The sequence below is a fragment of the Centropristis striata genome, chromosome 7 (assembly GCF_030273125.1).
Source record: "Centropristis striata isolate RG_2023a ecotype Rhode Island chromosome 7, C.striata_1.0, whole genome shotgun sequence".
Lineage (NCBI taxonomy): Eukaryota > Metazoa > Chordata > Actinopteri > Perciformes > Serranidae > Centropristis > Centropristis striata.
The window spans coordinates 32671915-32689046 of NC_081523.1; the positions used below are offsets into that span (position 1 = coordinate 32671915).

Here is a 17132-nt window from a genome sequence, read left to right on the forward strand (position 1 = left end):
GATTTCCAAGCTGTTTGGTTTGTTAAGATCCTCTTAAATGTTGATGCATTACGGTACAGGGAATTTCTGACTTTGTGTTTACAGGAATACGTCAAATGAGTCAAAATGCCTGACTTTTGTGCAGCCTACGGATGCTCCAATAGACGGTGCCTGGAAACAAGGAAACGGGGGATCACCTTTCACCTGTAAGATATGGCAATATTATGACTAGAATAAGCATAATAGTTTGTTACTTCGTGAAATGGTTCTCAAAGTGGATTCTAGGGACTCAGTGGATTCCTTTAAGGGGTCTAAATTGACCCATACAAGTCTGTAACTCTGACAGTGTACATATGAACCAAACGGGTCTATTTGGTTCATCTGTACACTGTCAGAGTTGAGGGGAGATGTTGAAATGTAAAGGTTTGAGAAACACTGACGTAGTACATGGATGTTCAATACAAGTTCTGCTTCACAGGAACAGCGGGCTATGTGAGTTAATATTATTGCAAGAGTGTTGTTGACCCAAGCTTTTTAGAAATGTTGCTACCATTTGTTTCCACAATCATTGAATGTTACTGTTTTAATAACTACTTTACTGTGGTTGTCTTATTCTTAATGTTTCCACATTTTGCATGAATACATACATTCATACAAATGATAATTTAGGAGTGTCTTTTTGTCCTCGCCCTTTATGCTAAGGGAAAGATGTCTGCAAATGTTGACTATCATTTATATATCTGGCTACCTCCCTCACGTTTTTAAGGTTTCCCAAAACCGAAGAGAGGAGGAGGCAGTGGGAAACGGCCCTGAGAAGGGAAGGTTTTGAAGCGTCTGCGAGGACGTTGCTCTGCAGTGAGCATTTCAACAGTGGGGACTTTGACAGGACGGGGCAGACAGTCCGTCTTAAAGCTGGTGTTGTGCCAACAGTTTTCAGCTTCCCAGCTCAACTTCAAATGGTATGTGCATCATTGGCCAACAAGAATTCCAGGTGTATAAGATTGATATATCAATATATAAATACATGAGTAAATGTCACACTTTAATTTTCTTTCTGCAAGTTTATTAATAATGTGTTGTCAAATGTAGCACATTTTAGACACTCCAAACTTCTTTAATTATTTATTTTTTAAAGCCGGTAATGACAAGAAGGTCAGCTACTTCTCGAAGATCAGAAGATAACCTGCCATTGGACTTGTCTCAGAATGAACCTCAGCCTGATGTGAGTATTTGTTGAATGTCACTAACAAATGAGAGCATCAAATGTCTGACATTAAATCCTTCATCTCAGTGGTCTTAGGAAGCTCTATGATGGTGTTACAAGAAGAGCCTAATATTATTTGAGGTGGTACTCTGTGTGAAAAGTTTGAGAACCACTGTCTCACTTGCCCTATGTCACTCATACACTTTGATGTATAAAAACTGCGCAAACATGGAAAATGCACTGGGGGGGTAGGCACCCTTTACAATCAACAGAGCCATTTTTGTCCAGAGCCAAACAAATGTTTTTTTCTTATAGATAAGCATATAAAGATCAATATCTTAAACCCACACTGATTTGTGTTTTCTATTGGAGAATGTACAAAATAATAATTTAACAACATTGATAAGTGAACATTAAATACTTTAAAAAGTAACTGTCATTTATTTCCATATTACTATAATTTATATATTTTGCCAATGGAACAGGGAGCCGCCGGAGAGGGGCAGACGAGCCACAAGCAGCAGGCCGCTGACCACCCATACGCATTGCCTGCTTGCCCCAAGGCCATTAAGGCCAAACTCAATGCAGCCTCAGCAACGGTGACGAAGCTGGAGCGGGAGAAGGACAATGCCTTGCGGAGAGAAAGGAGGGCCAAAAAAAACATGCAGGCTCTTTTGGAGGAGCTGAAGGAGAAAAATCTCATCAACGAGAGCTGAAAGACGAGCGTGAATGCTACTCAGGTAAAATGGGAAAATATTACATTGAATATTTTGTGTATTTTATGTTCTTTGTTAGACTTCTTACCTAGTTCCTATTAAAAGGAGACATGCTACATCACTCTTGCTAATTTAATCTCAGATCTTCCGGTTCACCTCCTGTCGAGGCAGGGTGTAGAATACACCAAGGCCCAGAGAGATTTTGCCCTTACACTCCATCTGCATGGTCCGAAGGCATATAATTACCTCCCACACCCTAGTTCATTGCAAAGGTATTCTTCATAATGTCTCATTTTAAACTACATTAACCACTTAAGCACGACCGACTGTATTATCATTAAGGAATGGTTAAACATCTGTCTGTGTCATGCTGATAAAATTGGTCTAGTGTCCTAAAAGTAATTTTAACAATCCTAAACCTCAGACTGATTTTACTTTTAAGATCAGGGATGCAAACTGGTCATCTTTAGGTTAAGGTCCCCTTTAATCCTCCAAAATGTGGCAATGAAGTGAACTGTGAACTGAGAATTGCTTCTTTGCAAACTTTCACTATTTTCACCCTGTACCGTATGTGTTTGCATCCCTGCTTTCTTGTGTCCTGTTTTAGCAGGATCAGTGCTAATCATACAATATTTGCTTTTGAAGGTTGCTCTCAATCCTGGGCTTCGTCATCAATATCGACGCATTGATGTTGATGATTCCTTTGCTGCTTGAAGGACCGAGATATGTTCTGACCTAGAGGTTCAGCCAGGACCACTTGGAGCTTCTCTTCAACTCCATCAGAGCATCTGGTAGGGTTTATATTTCCCACCTGCAACACTAATTGACATGAAGTGTCAGCAAATACTCATATTCTTTTCAGTTTCTGTCCATGTGGTTCTGAAGACATATACACAGTATGTGGAAGTGTCACAGAAATTATTTTGAGTATTTGTGATACAGTCTCAACTGTAAGATAATTTCATTCACCTCTATTTATGTGGAGATGGTTCATTCAGGGGTGTCTAATTAGTCTTTTTTTTTTTTTTTTTTTTTTTTTTTTTTTTTTTTTTAAAAGATACACTACTGGTCAAAAGTTTTAGAACACACCAACTTTTCCAGAATTTAATTGAAAATTATGCAGTTTAATGTCTCAGTGTACTCTGAAATTAATGCACATTTGCAACATTTAAAATTCTTTATTGAGCATGATAGTGTTTTGAAAGTAAAAAAAGATTCAAAATCACATTTTATGTTGGACTAAAGGACTAAAAAAAAGACACAAAATGACAAAAAAAGACACCAAAAGACACAAAATGACCAAAAAAAGACACAAAATGACTTACAAAGACATGAAAATAATTCAAAAATGGATAAAATAGCCCAAGACTCCATAGAGTTAAGTTGTTAACCCATTTCTTGTTCCCTGAAAAAGGCCTACTTGTATAATTCTGAAATGTACATTATTTTTCAGTTTTGGTTAAGCTTACCTTTTTTTATTTACCTCTGGCAGTTCACCACTTACCTTTGTACCCTTTCAAGCTGTTCATTTGACTTGAACTGCTTGAATTTCAATAAAAAACTGGAAAAATTGGGGGTGTTCTAAAACTTTTGACCGGTAGTGTATTATGGATATCTGTAATATATTCATATACTGTGTGTGTGGTTTTTTTTTTAAGGTGGCTAGAATAACAACCCTAATGCCAGCCAGTTCAAGTAAATCTTCTGAAAGCTGATGGACCAGAGTGTGGTTGTTAAACCAAGCAGCAAAGGCAATGTAACGGCACAGGATGACAGTCTCTACCAGCTGTAGCAATGTCCTCTGCTGCCCCGTCCATCACATCGACACATCTACCAACCTGTCAGCTGCAGAAGGAGAAGATCTCCCATCCCCGTTTGTCGACATTCCTGCCGTTGTACATGACCACAGCTACCTTCCCAAGCACTCTGACGGTCTTGTCGACAACGCTCTCGTGCACATTGCAGGTAGAGGTCGACCGATAATGGATTTTGCCTATAACCGATAGTGCCAATTCTGGGGAAAAACAGGGCTGGTTAATCGGATGATTGTCCCAAAGAAAAAGAAATGTCGCCCTAATTTCCCTATGCTTGATTATTATATTATTAATTGGTCTACCCGTAATTTCAGGAGTTGTTGTTCGAAGGACTTTGAAGAAGCTGTCCTGCCGATGTCTGCCGTGCCAGCCTGGTGACGGACGCTGCGTCTGCCAGTAAGGACCGCAGCTACCACCTGCTGACTTTGGAAAAACAACGGAGGTCTTGTGATTCCATCTGAAGGCGCAGTGAGGGTCGTCAGAGCAGCGAGTGGCTCATTCGCCAGGCATCAGCAGGCAGACGATCACAGCCCATCAAACCACTAAAGGTCCTCTACATTGTGCGCAAGAGCACATAAGAGATGCACAGTATGGCATTGACCCCCACCACCATACACTGCTGACATTGGTTGTCCCTGTTTTTCAAGTTAAGGCTGCACCACATTGCTAAAGTAGCAACGCTTAGCTTACAGAGTGACAATGTGAGACAGAAGCTCACAAAAACGTTTTGTCCTTTTCAAAGGAAATTAAATTCAACTCTGCACGTTTGTAGTTCTGATTCCTTTTTCTTTGGGCTCACGCCAACCATGGCAAAGTTGTTGGTGGTAGACTTAAATAATAAAACCATCCAAGTACAGTTGCAACTAAAGTGCAGTTCTCTAAGAACATAGGGGGTCGGCAAGTTTTGCTTAACTGGGGGTATGTGTACCCATCTGGGTACGCAGTGCTACTACTGGGGGTATATGACAGAAAGTGGAAAATGGAAAAACTGGACACAAGATGCTGTAGTTTCAAGTCTTTCACTCCTTTTTTTTCATTTGTGATATTCTCCCTAAGGTGGGTTATTGATCATTCAAAGCATGTGGTGGACAAATCCACACATCTAACAAAAAAAGGTAAAATATGAAGATGGGAGATTTCTGCATGACATCAATATTATGCTAGATCTAAATCTGAAAAAGGGTTACTGAAGCAAAAAAAAGTCAAGAGAACCTCGCCACTGTTTCCCAAACGTACGTATGTATTTATTTATTTATTTATGTATGTATGTATTTATTTTGACCCAATAGATCAGGGGTAGGCAACCTGCGGCTCCAGAGCCACATTCGGCTCTGCAGGCCGTCTGCAGTGGCTCCCTTTTTTACATTTTCATTTTCAATTGTCATTTGTTTACACCCAAAGCAAGTTGTATCCATCAATTGTAAAATATGTAAAATATGTAGCTTTTATAAGGCACTGAAACATTTTAGTCAACAAAAATATGCACCTTAGCTTACAAAAGTACAGCGCAGTGCCTTAACCTCTAAATTTTGCCTAGTTTTGAGTTTCTCTAGCGAGGCTAGCTTTTGATTTCAGATCTCCTGCGATGTTTCTTCGGTGTGCAGCCTCTCATTTGTATTTGGGTCCTCGCTGCATTCTGACAAAATCAAATTAATAAATGCTCATTATGACCTATTGGTAATGTTAGTTGGCTGATTCTTAGCTAGTAGGCTGGTTTATCTTAATAGTAAGGCTCATAATAAGGTTTGTGGCTCCATTGCGATATTGTTTCTCCTTTTTTGGCCAACAATGGCTCTGTTGTTAGTAAAGGTTGCCTACCCCTGCAATAGATGAAATACAGCTAAAGAGGTGAGAGGGACGCAAATTGTGCTATTTTCATGGAATTACTTATTTTTTACTACAGATTGAGACCATAATGTTATCCTAAAAAAACATCTGAGGTAATAAATCAAGTGAAAAGTTTTCTCATGTTGTATTGCGTCACACTGTTAAAATAATGGCCTATGTCATTTTTTGTCAAAATTGTTTTTTTTGCCTAAATCATCTCCTCATGACACCGGCCACCTGTAGTAAAATCGCCTACATCCTCAGTTGATCAGATCATGTGATTTTACCCTTTTAAGATAATGGCCTATGTCAAGTGTGTGACTTAAGCGGATTTATTATGCCTAAGTCAAAATAAAATGTGACTTAGGCAATTTTTTGAACATGCCTTTGTGACTGAAGTAAGATATGGTAACACTTTACTCTAAGGTGTCTACATAAGAGTGACATGAGCGTGTCATAAACATGACATGGGATGTGTCATGAACATTAATGACACTTTGAAGTAACATTAATGCTCATGATACTTGTCATGTCATGTTTCTGACAGGCTTGTGTGACTGTTATATAGACACCTTCAAAATAAAGTTTTACCATATCTTGCTTAAGTCACAAAGGCATGTTCAAAAAAATTGCAGTCATTTAAAAAAAAAAGTCAAAAAGTCATTTATCAAAAAGTAATTTATTTCTCTTAAATTACATAATTTACACACAGTGTTATTACTATGCCAATAGCCATCCTTTGTTACATCCTTTTTGAGTGAAATGATCAATAAATGTCATATGTTACACTGTTGGTGAAGTTTTTTTTTATGTTTCCTGCAAAACTTGAAAAAAAATACATAGGCGATTATTTTAACAGGGTGACGATTGGATAGGAGTGAAATGGTTCTGCAGCCACCAGCGCCCCCTGCTGGAGGGTTTGGTAGACTGCAGGCTGAAGGCACTTCCTGTTTGCCTCCCTGCTCAGACCGGAGGTTGCCGCCTGGTTTACACATAGACATGTATATAAGGGTTTACAGGCGAGGCGAGGCTTAGCTCGGACTGCTCTTTTACTTTTGTCTCGCCAGAAGGGCGTGTTTCTCCGTCGGCAGCCGTCTGAAGCGGGATTGCTCCAGGTAAGAAGAAACGTCACCCTGCAGTATTGACAGTTGTTTTCTATTGCTGACGGCATGCATTCCTGTCTTTAATGTTTCATCCACGCCAAGGCTAAGAAAGATATCCAAGAATGTGATTTTTACGTGTTTGGAAAAGCAAAGTGCAACATAATGTAAAACTGTATAGTTTGTACAGGCCGTACCAAAGGATTTGGAACAACATTATGCACATTCAGTCTCCGTCTGATGAAGAAATGTCACACAACAGGCGTTTCCTGTGCCATGCTGTTCATGTATTGGGGCTGGGGGCTGCAGGCTCTTGTTTTGCCCAGATGATTTCTTCTTTGTTTCCTAGTTACAATTGGTCTGACATTTGCAATGCAATTATTATTTATCTTTAAATAGTTATGTTTTCTTTCTTTTTTTGCCGCGTTTCAGCATTTTCAGACAGTTTCAAACAAAATGAGGTTTTAAAATGCGGAAAAAAAATAATGTAAAATTCACTCCATCAAAGTCGATTAAATAAAGAATTAGGTGAGACAATACCATTTGATTCCTATCCGAGTTGTATTTGAAGTGTTCTTACTGAGCTATATCACTGATAGACTTTGACAGAGTTGATTTGACATCATTTCCCCTCTCAGTTAAAACCAAACTTGGGTCAGTGTATCTTCAGACTTTCTAACACAAACGATCCAACCCGATTTTTTGATTTATCACAAGCTGAGCCCACAGTCCATCAGAAATATTTGATCACAAACAATACTGTTTTCCCACTAAACAAATCTCCAACATTAAATTTAAAAAAGTGTCAAACATGCATGGCATGACAAAGGGTGAAATTGTTCAATATACAGACATTACCTTGATAACTTTTAAGCTATGCTTGATTACATTAATATGTGTTTCTAGACTTTCAGTTGAACTGCTAGTGTGCTGCTGTGAAACTAAGAAACAATAATAATATTGATTGAGTTATGAGTGTATCTCAAAGTAGGGCTGGGTCATATGGACCAAAAGTCATATCCCAATATATTTAGGTTGAACATCGATATACAATATATGTATCCCGATATTTTTATCACAAAATGTACACAAGTAGTTTTATTAAGACCATTTATTTAAGTGAACATGAATACTGTATAATGACAGGAGTACCTTTTTTTTAAAGAGCTCCAAAAAGTGCACATTTAAATAAAAATAGCCTGTGAAATAAAATAGGCCAATCTTTTCCTGAAATAAATATATTTATATGAGAAAAGAATAGCAAACTAAATATGACAAACCCTAGTAAGGGCAGCATTTATATATAAAAGAAAAAAAGAACTATATTGATATATGTAATATGGTCTAATTCCATATCACATTTAAAACTATATCGATATATCTTTTATGGATATGTCGCCCAGCCCTAGTGTCTGAAAGGGCTTTAAGTTACATTAGTATGTGTTTGTAGACTTTCAATTGAATTTGCTAGTGTGCTGTGTCTGAAACAATTCTAATATTGATTGAGTTATGAGTGTATCTCAGAGATGTTACCAGCTTGGAATTTAAATTTTAATCTGCAATGTGTATACTGCATTCTTTTTCAACACTGTGCTCAGGGATAAAAAGTCTGCTTTCTCTGCCTTTTAAGCCTCCACTTGTGACCTGTGAGCCCTGATACCCGTTCACCTGGAAGCTTACCCTAGCCAGATTTAGGAGGATGGAGGAGGAGAACAGGGGCTTTCTGAGGAGGTTTGTGGAGGAGTTCTCGGCTCCTCTGGAGGAAGACAGCCTGCTGCCTGTCAGCCCTTTGAGCCAACGAGTGTCCCTTGAGGAAATGCACGGGGAGAGCTTGGAGCTGGGTCTGCGGCTGCTGGCTGCTAGGTATGACTGGAAAGGAGGACTTCCCAAAATGTCTTTTACATATTTGGTTGCCTGAAGGATAGACCAAAGCCACAAAGGCGTGTGTGTGCATGTGTAGTCAAGTCAAGTCAAAGTTTATTTTATAAAGCACATTTAAAAACAACTCAGTTGACCAAAGTGCTGTACAGTTATCAAAATACAATAAAAATCATACACAAATATAGTATTAAATAAAAACAATAAAATACTTAAAAACAATAAAATACTAATAAAAACTCAGTCTAAAAACAGAGTTAGAGTTAAAAAGGAAATAAAAGAATAAAAAGTAAAGTAAAAAAGCCAAGGATTCTTGCCTAGCTGGGACGTAACGTCAAGGAGAATAAATAGGTTTTTAATAATGTTTTAATTTCTCAACAGACTGTAGGTTGTTCCACAGCTTTGGGGCCGCGAGTCTGGACCGCGGTACGACCAGGAGCCGCGGGTTAGACCACCAAAGTGCTCTGGAAGTACTGTGGGGTTTTAAAAGCTCTGATAAATAAGACGGTGACAGACCATTTAAGCACTTAAAAACAATTCATTAAACCTTAAAGTGGATCCTAAAATGTATAGGTAGCCAGTGCAAAGATGCAGGGTGTGGGGTAATGTGCTCACACTGTTTCTTTCTAGTCAGTAGGCAGGTGGCCAACAAACAAAGGATTACAATAGTCTAGACGTGATGTAATGAACATATGGATGACTCACTAAAAATAATTTGTGGGGAGATGAGCCTTTACTTTAGACGACAGTCGTAGCTGGAAGAAGCTAGTTTTGACTGTTTAGCTTATCTGTTTAGTAAACTTGAAGTCAGTGTCCAGAATAAGACCAAGGTTCCTTGCAGAGGGGTGATAACAGCTACCAATGGCGCTGTCATAGCCATCTAAAAGATTTTGTTGGTCAAATAAAATAATCTCAGTTTTGTTTTTATTCTATGAGGGAAAGTTTTCTTCCATCCATGACCGAGTGTCTTGTGTGGTATCAACATTCTTAGTTATCCCAGGCTTTCCTCTTGAGACTTGCGGTATATAAAACTAAACTAGCAGCCTTTGAGCTAAACTTAGTGTAGGAACATTCAAATATAAAAAATGTTTGAGGCCTTGGTCTCTTCAGTCATTGGCTTGTGTGAGCTCTATTTTCTGCTCACATTATCTTCTTCCTGCCCTGTCAGGAAGACTTTATACCCTGCCTTTAAAAAATGGCATTGTTCTCCACACTTCCTGTTTTCTTAGCCCAGTTTTTCCTCTGGAGCAAAATTTCAATTCTGTAAAGCAGAATGTTGGTGAGGCATTTGTTTTTGCTTGTTAGCATTTGCTTGTTTATTTCTGCACACAAACTTCTGGCTGTAATGTGTCACTTGGCTGCAAGGCCTGGTAGGAGACCAGTAATCATGTTCAGATCTTGTTAAAGTACACAGCAGTTTGTATTTTTGCTTGTCTCTGTTGATTCAGGGCTGCTCCTGCAGGTCTCAGTGCCCTCCTGTGCCAGACAGCATTGTGTCATCTGCAGCAGAATGACCTTTCACCTTTCCACTGCCCCCAGGAAGCTGAAGACAATGAGGAAGAGGGAAAGGAAGTCATCTGTAAGCATGCTCATTTTAGAGGCTGTTGTCAATGCCACATTGATGTGGTTTACATCATCTGAAAGCTAGGAACCTGAAGATTGTATTATATATTAAATATATAATAAATGGTCAGGCGGCTTAGGAACAGATTTAAGAAAAATGGGGACACGCCGGACAAAAGCACCACATTTTTTCACATGCTCGCCACGTCTGGCTTTCTGTGTAAAGCATTCCACTAATCGCGTCAAAAACCTGCAGTGAACTGGTTAAGTGTGGTTGTAAAGGTGCAAGCAGGTTGTGGTGCAAGGCGCTCATGCAAGAAGGCTCACTGGAATTGCAAAGACCTTTGTAGTTGTAAAAGTAACAAATAATACGAGAGAAGCTAATAAAGTTCAATTAAATGCATGCATGTCATTCATTTTTCAGAATACATGCACTGTATATGACCTATATCGGTATATGTCCGACCGCTTTGGAACTTTGAAATTATGTAAAAACATGGCGAAAATGAACATAACTATTTGATCAATTAATCATTTAGTGATATTCTCAATAGCTTTAAATGATTCCTTGACCCAGACAATGTAGAGTGTGACACCAAGATTGACCTTCTAAGTGGCATGGAATATATATTGGTTCTCATAGACTTTATATGGATGCCATCTCCGATCCACAATCTTGATGAAGTGGCTCCTACCATAAATTGAAACATATGTTGATAGAGAGTATGTGTGTCCCCTTTATTAAGCTAAATATTAAAGTTATTAAAATATTAAAGTTGTTTTTTGCTACATTAACACAGACAACATGAAGTATTATTACTTCATCACAGTATATGTTATTCTGGTATACACAGTTTCATTAATACTAGAGTTGTTGCTATTAACCCATTGAAGCCTGGAAAGCAGATATGTCATTTTGTAGTATTTGTATAAGCTCTGAAATACTTTTTGAATTTCATTTCTATCTGCTACAGGTACAGAGGCTGAAAAATGTATTATTTAGTAGTATTTTTGACAATTCTGTTGAATTTCCAGAAAAACTTCAGGTTTTAGGGGCTTATTTTGAAATCACCCAGAGGTTTTACAGGCGTTTTAGGCCTCAGTGGGTTAATCACACCGTGTAACATGTTAAGTCTTGTCTTCCCCATAGTGCTTCAGTCAGAGGCAGTCCAGCGTCTCTTCCTCAACAAGTTGATAGATGTTGCACTGGCGTGGCATAAAAACCTCCCCGAGCCCCCTCCCTCCCCCCTCCCGGTTCCTCCTCTGCTCCGTTCATGCCATAAAGAACAAGAGAAGGAAGATGGAGGACAAACATTTGGCCCTGGCTGAGTTTAACCAGCTCTTTGGGATCAAGGTGAAATACTTTCACTGTAATTACCCTGCTTTTTCAGTGTTTTTGTTTTCAAAAAGAAATTAATCAAATTAAACTCTTCTTTAACATATTGCTTTGTCTCTGATGTACCGTGGTGCAGGACGGAGTGCCGCGTGCCTACTACGCTGTGTTCGATGGCCATGGAGGAGTGGACGCTGCCACCTATGCTGCCACTCACCTCCATGTTGCACTCAGTAAACAGCAGACACTGCAGGGTGACGCAGCCACAGCTTTTAAAACCGCCTTCCTACACATTGATGAAACATTCAAGGGCAAAGCCAAAAGAGAGGTACTGAAGCAGCACCAGTCCAACATCCTGAACACACAGTATATATACACCATAATTATAATTTCATAGTACAATAGAATAATCATAAGGTCAGTGTATTGACCAATTCTATTCCTTATTTTGTTTTGAAACAAACAATAACATAAGTGATTTTACAAAGCCTTTCACATTGAACTTTTTGTTATTCCTTTTTTATGTACCTGTTTCATTGTCCATTTATAAACTTATTTTGTTACTTTCATCAGCATTAACAGTTTTCACTCCAAGTTAAACACACCTCGCTTTAATTTAAAGACATGTAGGCAGTGAATCAAGTCCATGTTTCCATTCAAAGCTCCTACCGCTGGATTCTAATTAGGGGTTTTGGGATCTGAGGGTTTTCTGGTCATTCCTGCAGGCAGTGTTACAGAGAAACCCAGGTTGACAAGTGTGTCTGTGTGTGTTTGTGTGTGTGTTGTCAGCGTTTGCGGAGTGGCACTACAGGCGTGGCAGTGCTGGTCCAGGGACAGGAGCTGACTGTGGCGTGGCTAGGGGACTCTCAAGCAATTCTGGTCAGGAACGGACAAGTTGTCACACTCATGGACCCCCATAAACCGGACAGAGAGGTAGGGATAAAGACTTCAGAACATTTGTCTGTTTGCATATGATAATGACAGTCCAGTGACAGTCACTTCCATCCCAAGCAAACGTTTGTATTCTTGCTTCCATAAATTTCACGTTTGCCCGTCCAGTGTGAAGTTTATTGACTGAATGTCTCCTATAAGTTTAAATTAATTTAATAGTGAAGCTAGTTTCCACAATCTTCAGTTAATAGAAATGGTGGGAAGGAGGTCACATGATAAGGTTGGTCTCTTTTGTCCTCCACTATCCAGGATGAGAAACAAAGAATTGAGGATCTTGGTGGCTGCATCACCTTCATGGGTTGCTGGCGTGTTAATGGCACCTATGCTGTATCCAGAGCTATTGGTAAGTCAATCACAACCAACAAGAGCAGAGAAAATGCTTTTGTGTGGCATCACCATTTTCATTTTGGGCGTAATACAGTAAATTATTATTATTACTATTATAAATAATTACTACTATTATTTATTATGTTTTAGATACAGACATGAAATATTATATTTGTTTATTTGCTATGAGATTAAACATGTTGTTTATACTTGGGACTTAGATGCAGATCAGATCATACTTTCTGACAAATTCATGCAGAAAACTACCTAATTTCAAAAACTTCACATAATTTTCAATTATTTTTCTTGCCACTGTACCTGAAGTGGCCCTCACAGTTTCACTTATATTTTTAATTATTAAAACAAGGACAGACAGAGTGAAAAGGAGAGAGAAACAGAGAATTTAGAATTTTCAAAACCTCTTTATTTGCTTAACGCAATTTGTAAATACAATCACATTGCGTTCTCAAAATGGAAAAATAATAATAATAAAGTTAGTAAAATAAAAAAATAATAAATAAAACAACAACAAAATCTCTCTCTCTCTCTCTCTCTCTCTCTCTCTCTCTCTCTCTCTCTCTCTCTCTCTCTCTCTCTCTCTCTCTCTCTCTCTCTCTCTCTCTCTCTCTCTCTCTCTCTCTCTCTCTCTCTCTCTCTCTCTCTCTCTCTCTCTCTCTCTCTCTCTCTCTCTTTCTCAAATTAAGCACAAATGTGTTTCAAGGAATGCAATTCTGGTGGTCCAGGTTACTGTAATCTCACTTTTGGTCCTATTCTTGTAAATATGAACTTGACAGGTCTTTGTGACATCATTGCAGTCCAATTACTGTAAATGTGATCTCTTAGGAATGTCTTGTGGAAATGTCATTAAGTTCACATCCACATCCATTTGGACTCAATAATTCACTGATTTTAAGGTCAAAGGTCAAGGTTACTATTGCCTGAAAAAATATGTTTTGGCCATAATTCAAAAATTCCTACACAAGTTCACTCAAATGTCTAATGGGGTAAAATAATGTGTTGACTAAAGTAATGACATTTTATGTCTAACTAGGAAAGTGCAGTCAGTGCAGATCTCCTGCAGAAACAAACTCAACTCTTACATTTTAAAATTTGCTTGTTTGTCATCTTGCCGACAAACCTGAATGATGCATTGACATCATGATATAGTTTTCTCAGCATTAAATCATGGCAAATAATTTTATTTTGGGTACATCCTGGTGTAGTATCTGCAGTTAACTTCTGCAGCCCTGACTGTTCTGAACAAACAATTTTAAAGTGCTTGTCATCTTGTAGACAGACCTGACAAAGGTCTGTCTGTCTGTCTGTCTGTCTGTCCATCTGTCTGTCTGTCTGTCTGTCTGTCTGTCCATCTGTCTGTCTGTCTGCCACTTAGTTTCAGGGCAAACTTTGATAATTTTGTCTCCACCCGCATTGTATTTTTTTATCTTTTCATCTTCTGACCGCAAACGCCTGGCTCCTCTTTCCTTCCTGACATTTAGGAAAACTAAATCAACTCTACTGTTCCTTTGAACTGACCACACTGCTTTGCCACTGCAGCATGTTTTATTTTTAAATGTCTTGACTGAAATGTACGCTGCCATTGCCAAAAACACTGATACTGAGCAAGTCTGCTAAAAATATTAACATATGTAGGCTGGGTAACAATATTAACCCAGCCTATATGTTTGGTTAGCATGAAGATCAGTAGTCTTCACAGGCTGTCTTACTCACGTTACACCGAAGAACTTGACCAAACAATTCACCTGTTGATTGAATTAACAATACCTTAAGCCTGGATCGAGTCATTCTAACGACACATTCACCTTCCTCCTCCAGGTGACTTTGACCAGAAGCCGTATGTGTCAGGAGATGCTGACTGCTCAACAACCCAGCTGTTTGGGGACGAGGATTATGTGTTGCTGGCATGCGATGGCTTCTTTGATTCAATTAAACCTTCAGAGGTCCCACATATGGTCCTGGATGCTCTTCAGCAGTCTGGTGAGCCTGAGGACGGGGGAGACGCTCCACTGGAGAAGTCTGAGGACACCATTGGACTGAGAGTCGCTCAACAGTTGGTTGGTCATGCTAAGGAAGCCGGTTCTAGTGATAACATCTCAGTGATGCTGGTGTTTCTGCGTCCACCACAGCAGCTGCTGTCTCAAAACGCCACCACAGGACCTGCACGGGCCAGTCAGAACTCCACCTCCCAAGATGCACCACAGCAGTAAAGGAGGTCTGCTGCCCAGACAACACTGTGACAAGTTACTCCAGTATTCAGTATTTCTCAGCCTATTTCTTTCCCGAGTAGCTGAACACGTGAACACAGTAAGCTGTAGCCACACTAAGTCACTGCTTTGGAAGAAACATTTTGATTGAACTGTATTCAAACCAGATAATTTGGAAAGGTTTGTGAGATGATGACCCAGGTCCTCACAGCAGCAGTGAGATGTGGACCTGCTGAGTCCCCAAACATGTTCCCAGACTCACAGGAACAACCCAGAGTTGCCACACTGGAATACTATCCACTCTAACTTTGTGTATGTTGGTCTGTTATCATTTGATTAAACATTTGTTTAAGGATATGCACCATCATATCCATTTGTGTATCTATGTGCCTGTGTATTTAAGAGATGTCTGCCAAGTAACTTAAACTGTGCCTTTAGTATTCATGATGATTCTGTGCTGCAGTTGATACTTAATTTAAATTGTCAACTTCAGTCTGAAACATGCCAGCCTCCAAGAAACTCATATCAGCTGATCTGTATTGCCAGGAAGTGTGACTTAAGAGTATTTAGGACCGTTACATTTTGAAACTGGCCTTGAGTTGTAAGTTTGTATGAAACTGATGTAGTTGGTTTTGAAAAAAGTACCTGCTATTTCTTTATTAAAACTTTTTATTTGAAGAAAAAAACTGCTCATACATGTTTTTTGTAAACCTATCAAGTCTTATCATCAAAGCATTAAAAGAAAGAAAATGGATTAAATATCACATCCTAACAAAAGCATAATAACACCGGTGACAAGTCGTCGCAACAACCATTGGCCGTGCCACGTCTGTGCTCAGACCCGAATAACCATTTGAAATTGAATAGGACCCTAATTAACCATACATTCACAGATAAAGCCAAACCGTTTTTTGTTAATGGTGCCACGTCTACCTCATGTAGCGAGTTCTGATTGACTCAGTCATGCAAATTTGTCATTATTTTCCCTTAACGTTGTAGTGCAGTGCAGGGACTCCTGAACCACACCTTTCTTTTTTTGCACCCTAAAACAAGAACCAGAAAGGTGACAATATAAAACCTCTAAAGGCTTATGGAAAAAATCTCACCCCAATAAAAAAAATATAACAATATAAAAATGCAAAAGTCACCTAATCCACAAAAGTGAATATATACCACAAGGTAAGCATGAATCAAGTAAATGTATAAAGAAATGAACAGAATGTGAGCTTTGGGTGTAGTGTAGTTAAGGAAGTCAGGATGGCACACCTTTTTTCTTTTTTTTCTTTTTTTTTTTTTACATGTGGCACACCCTGCACAAGTTGCCTAACCTGCCTGGAATGTTGTATCTGTTAACATGGGAGGGACCTTTATGCACACAAAGACAACGATCATTTCAGACACAGTGTGAGAAGACAAATTGTATGAATCATTTGCTGTGTTTTTAAAGAATAGTCGAAGCAAGAACCATAGGTAAGAGCTACCTAAATATATATTTGTATTTGTTGTTTTTTTGTTTGTTTGTTTTAGCTTTCAGCATCAGAAAGGATCCTTTATCTTAATTACCCCATGAGTGTGCTCTTTAAGATGCTGCAATGTATGTCTTATATGTCTTGTGTATAACAGGTCCTATTAAACAGCACTACACTGCAATAAATTATTCTGTAGTCTTTTCATTTTACTTAATATATTTGATAAAATGTATTAAATATAAATGCATCCTTGATTTTGAGGCAGTTATTTAAGTAACTTTAATATAAAAATGTTTGAGATGGAATCTACTTATTTTGATCACATTAAATATAATCTTTATGTGTATGTAATTCTAAATCAAGAGAATTTTGAATGAATTCAACACAATAGAATTAGTCAGTTTTTAATTGACACTTAACACTTCCTGTTTAGTTGTTATTAACTCAACTTGTAACATAGTTAGATTTAATAAATAATATTGTGTGCAATCTGTTGCCTCAATTTTATAGAGTAGCTACTGTTTTTTTTTTCTGTCTTTTTTTTTTTATGACAGAAGGCGCCTGAGAAGTGACTGAGAAGTTTGTTTCATCACCTTTAAGTTTGGCTGTTTTCCTGTTACTGTTACTGTACTGTGGGCGTGTTTTTAGGTGTATACTGCAGATATACCATGTCAGGAAGTTGTTGAAAAAACGCTGCAAAGTTAGTCTATTTTGGTGATTTTCAAAGGGGTCATGTGAGGCTCTCT

General features: G+C 38.6%; 1 protein-coding gene and 1 pseudogene across 1 annotated transcript; both read left to right on the top strand.

Annotated features, from left to right (window-relative positions):
- LOC131974992 (THAP domain-containing protein 6-like) lies at positions 1 to 4484 on the top strand (annotated as a pseudogene).
- Positions 4485 to 6464: 1980 nt separating this feature from the next.
- Positions 6465 to 15545, top strand: ppm1f (protein phosphatase, Mg2+/Mn2+ dependent, 1F). The gene is given in 9 exon segments (XM_059337931.1): positions 6465 to 6655; positions 8271 to 8503; positions 9967 to 10097; positions 11232 to 11326; positions 11328 to 11435; positions 11554 to 11742; positions 12204 to 12347; positions 12615 to 12708; positions 14529 to 15545. Coding segments are annotated over 8 exon segments (1317 nt in total). The 5' UTR covers positions 6465 to 6655; positions 8271 to 8339; the 3' UTR covers positions 14921 to 15545.
- Positions 15546 to 17132: the final 1587 nt, after the last annotated feature.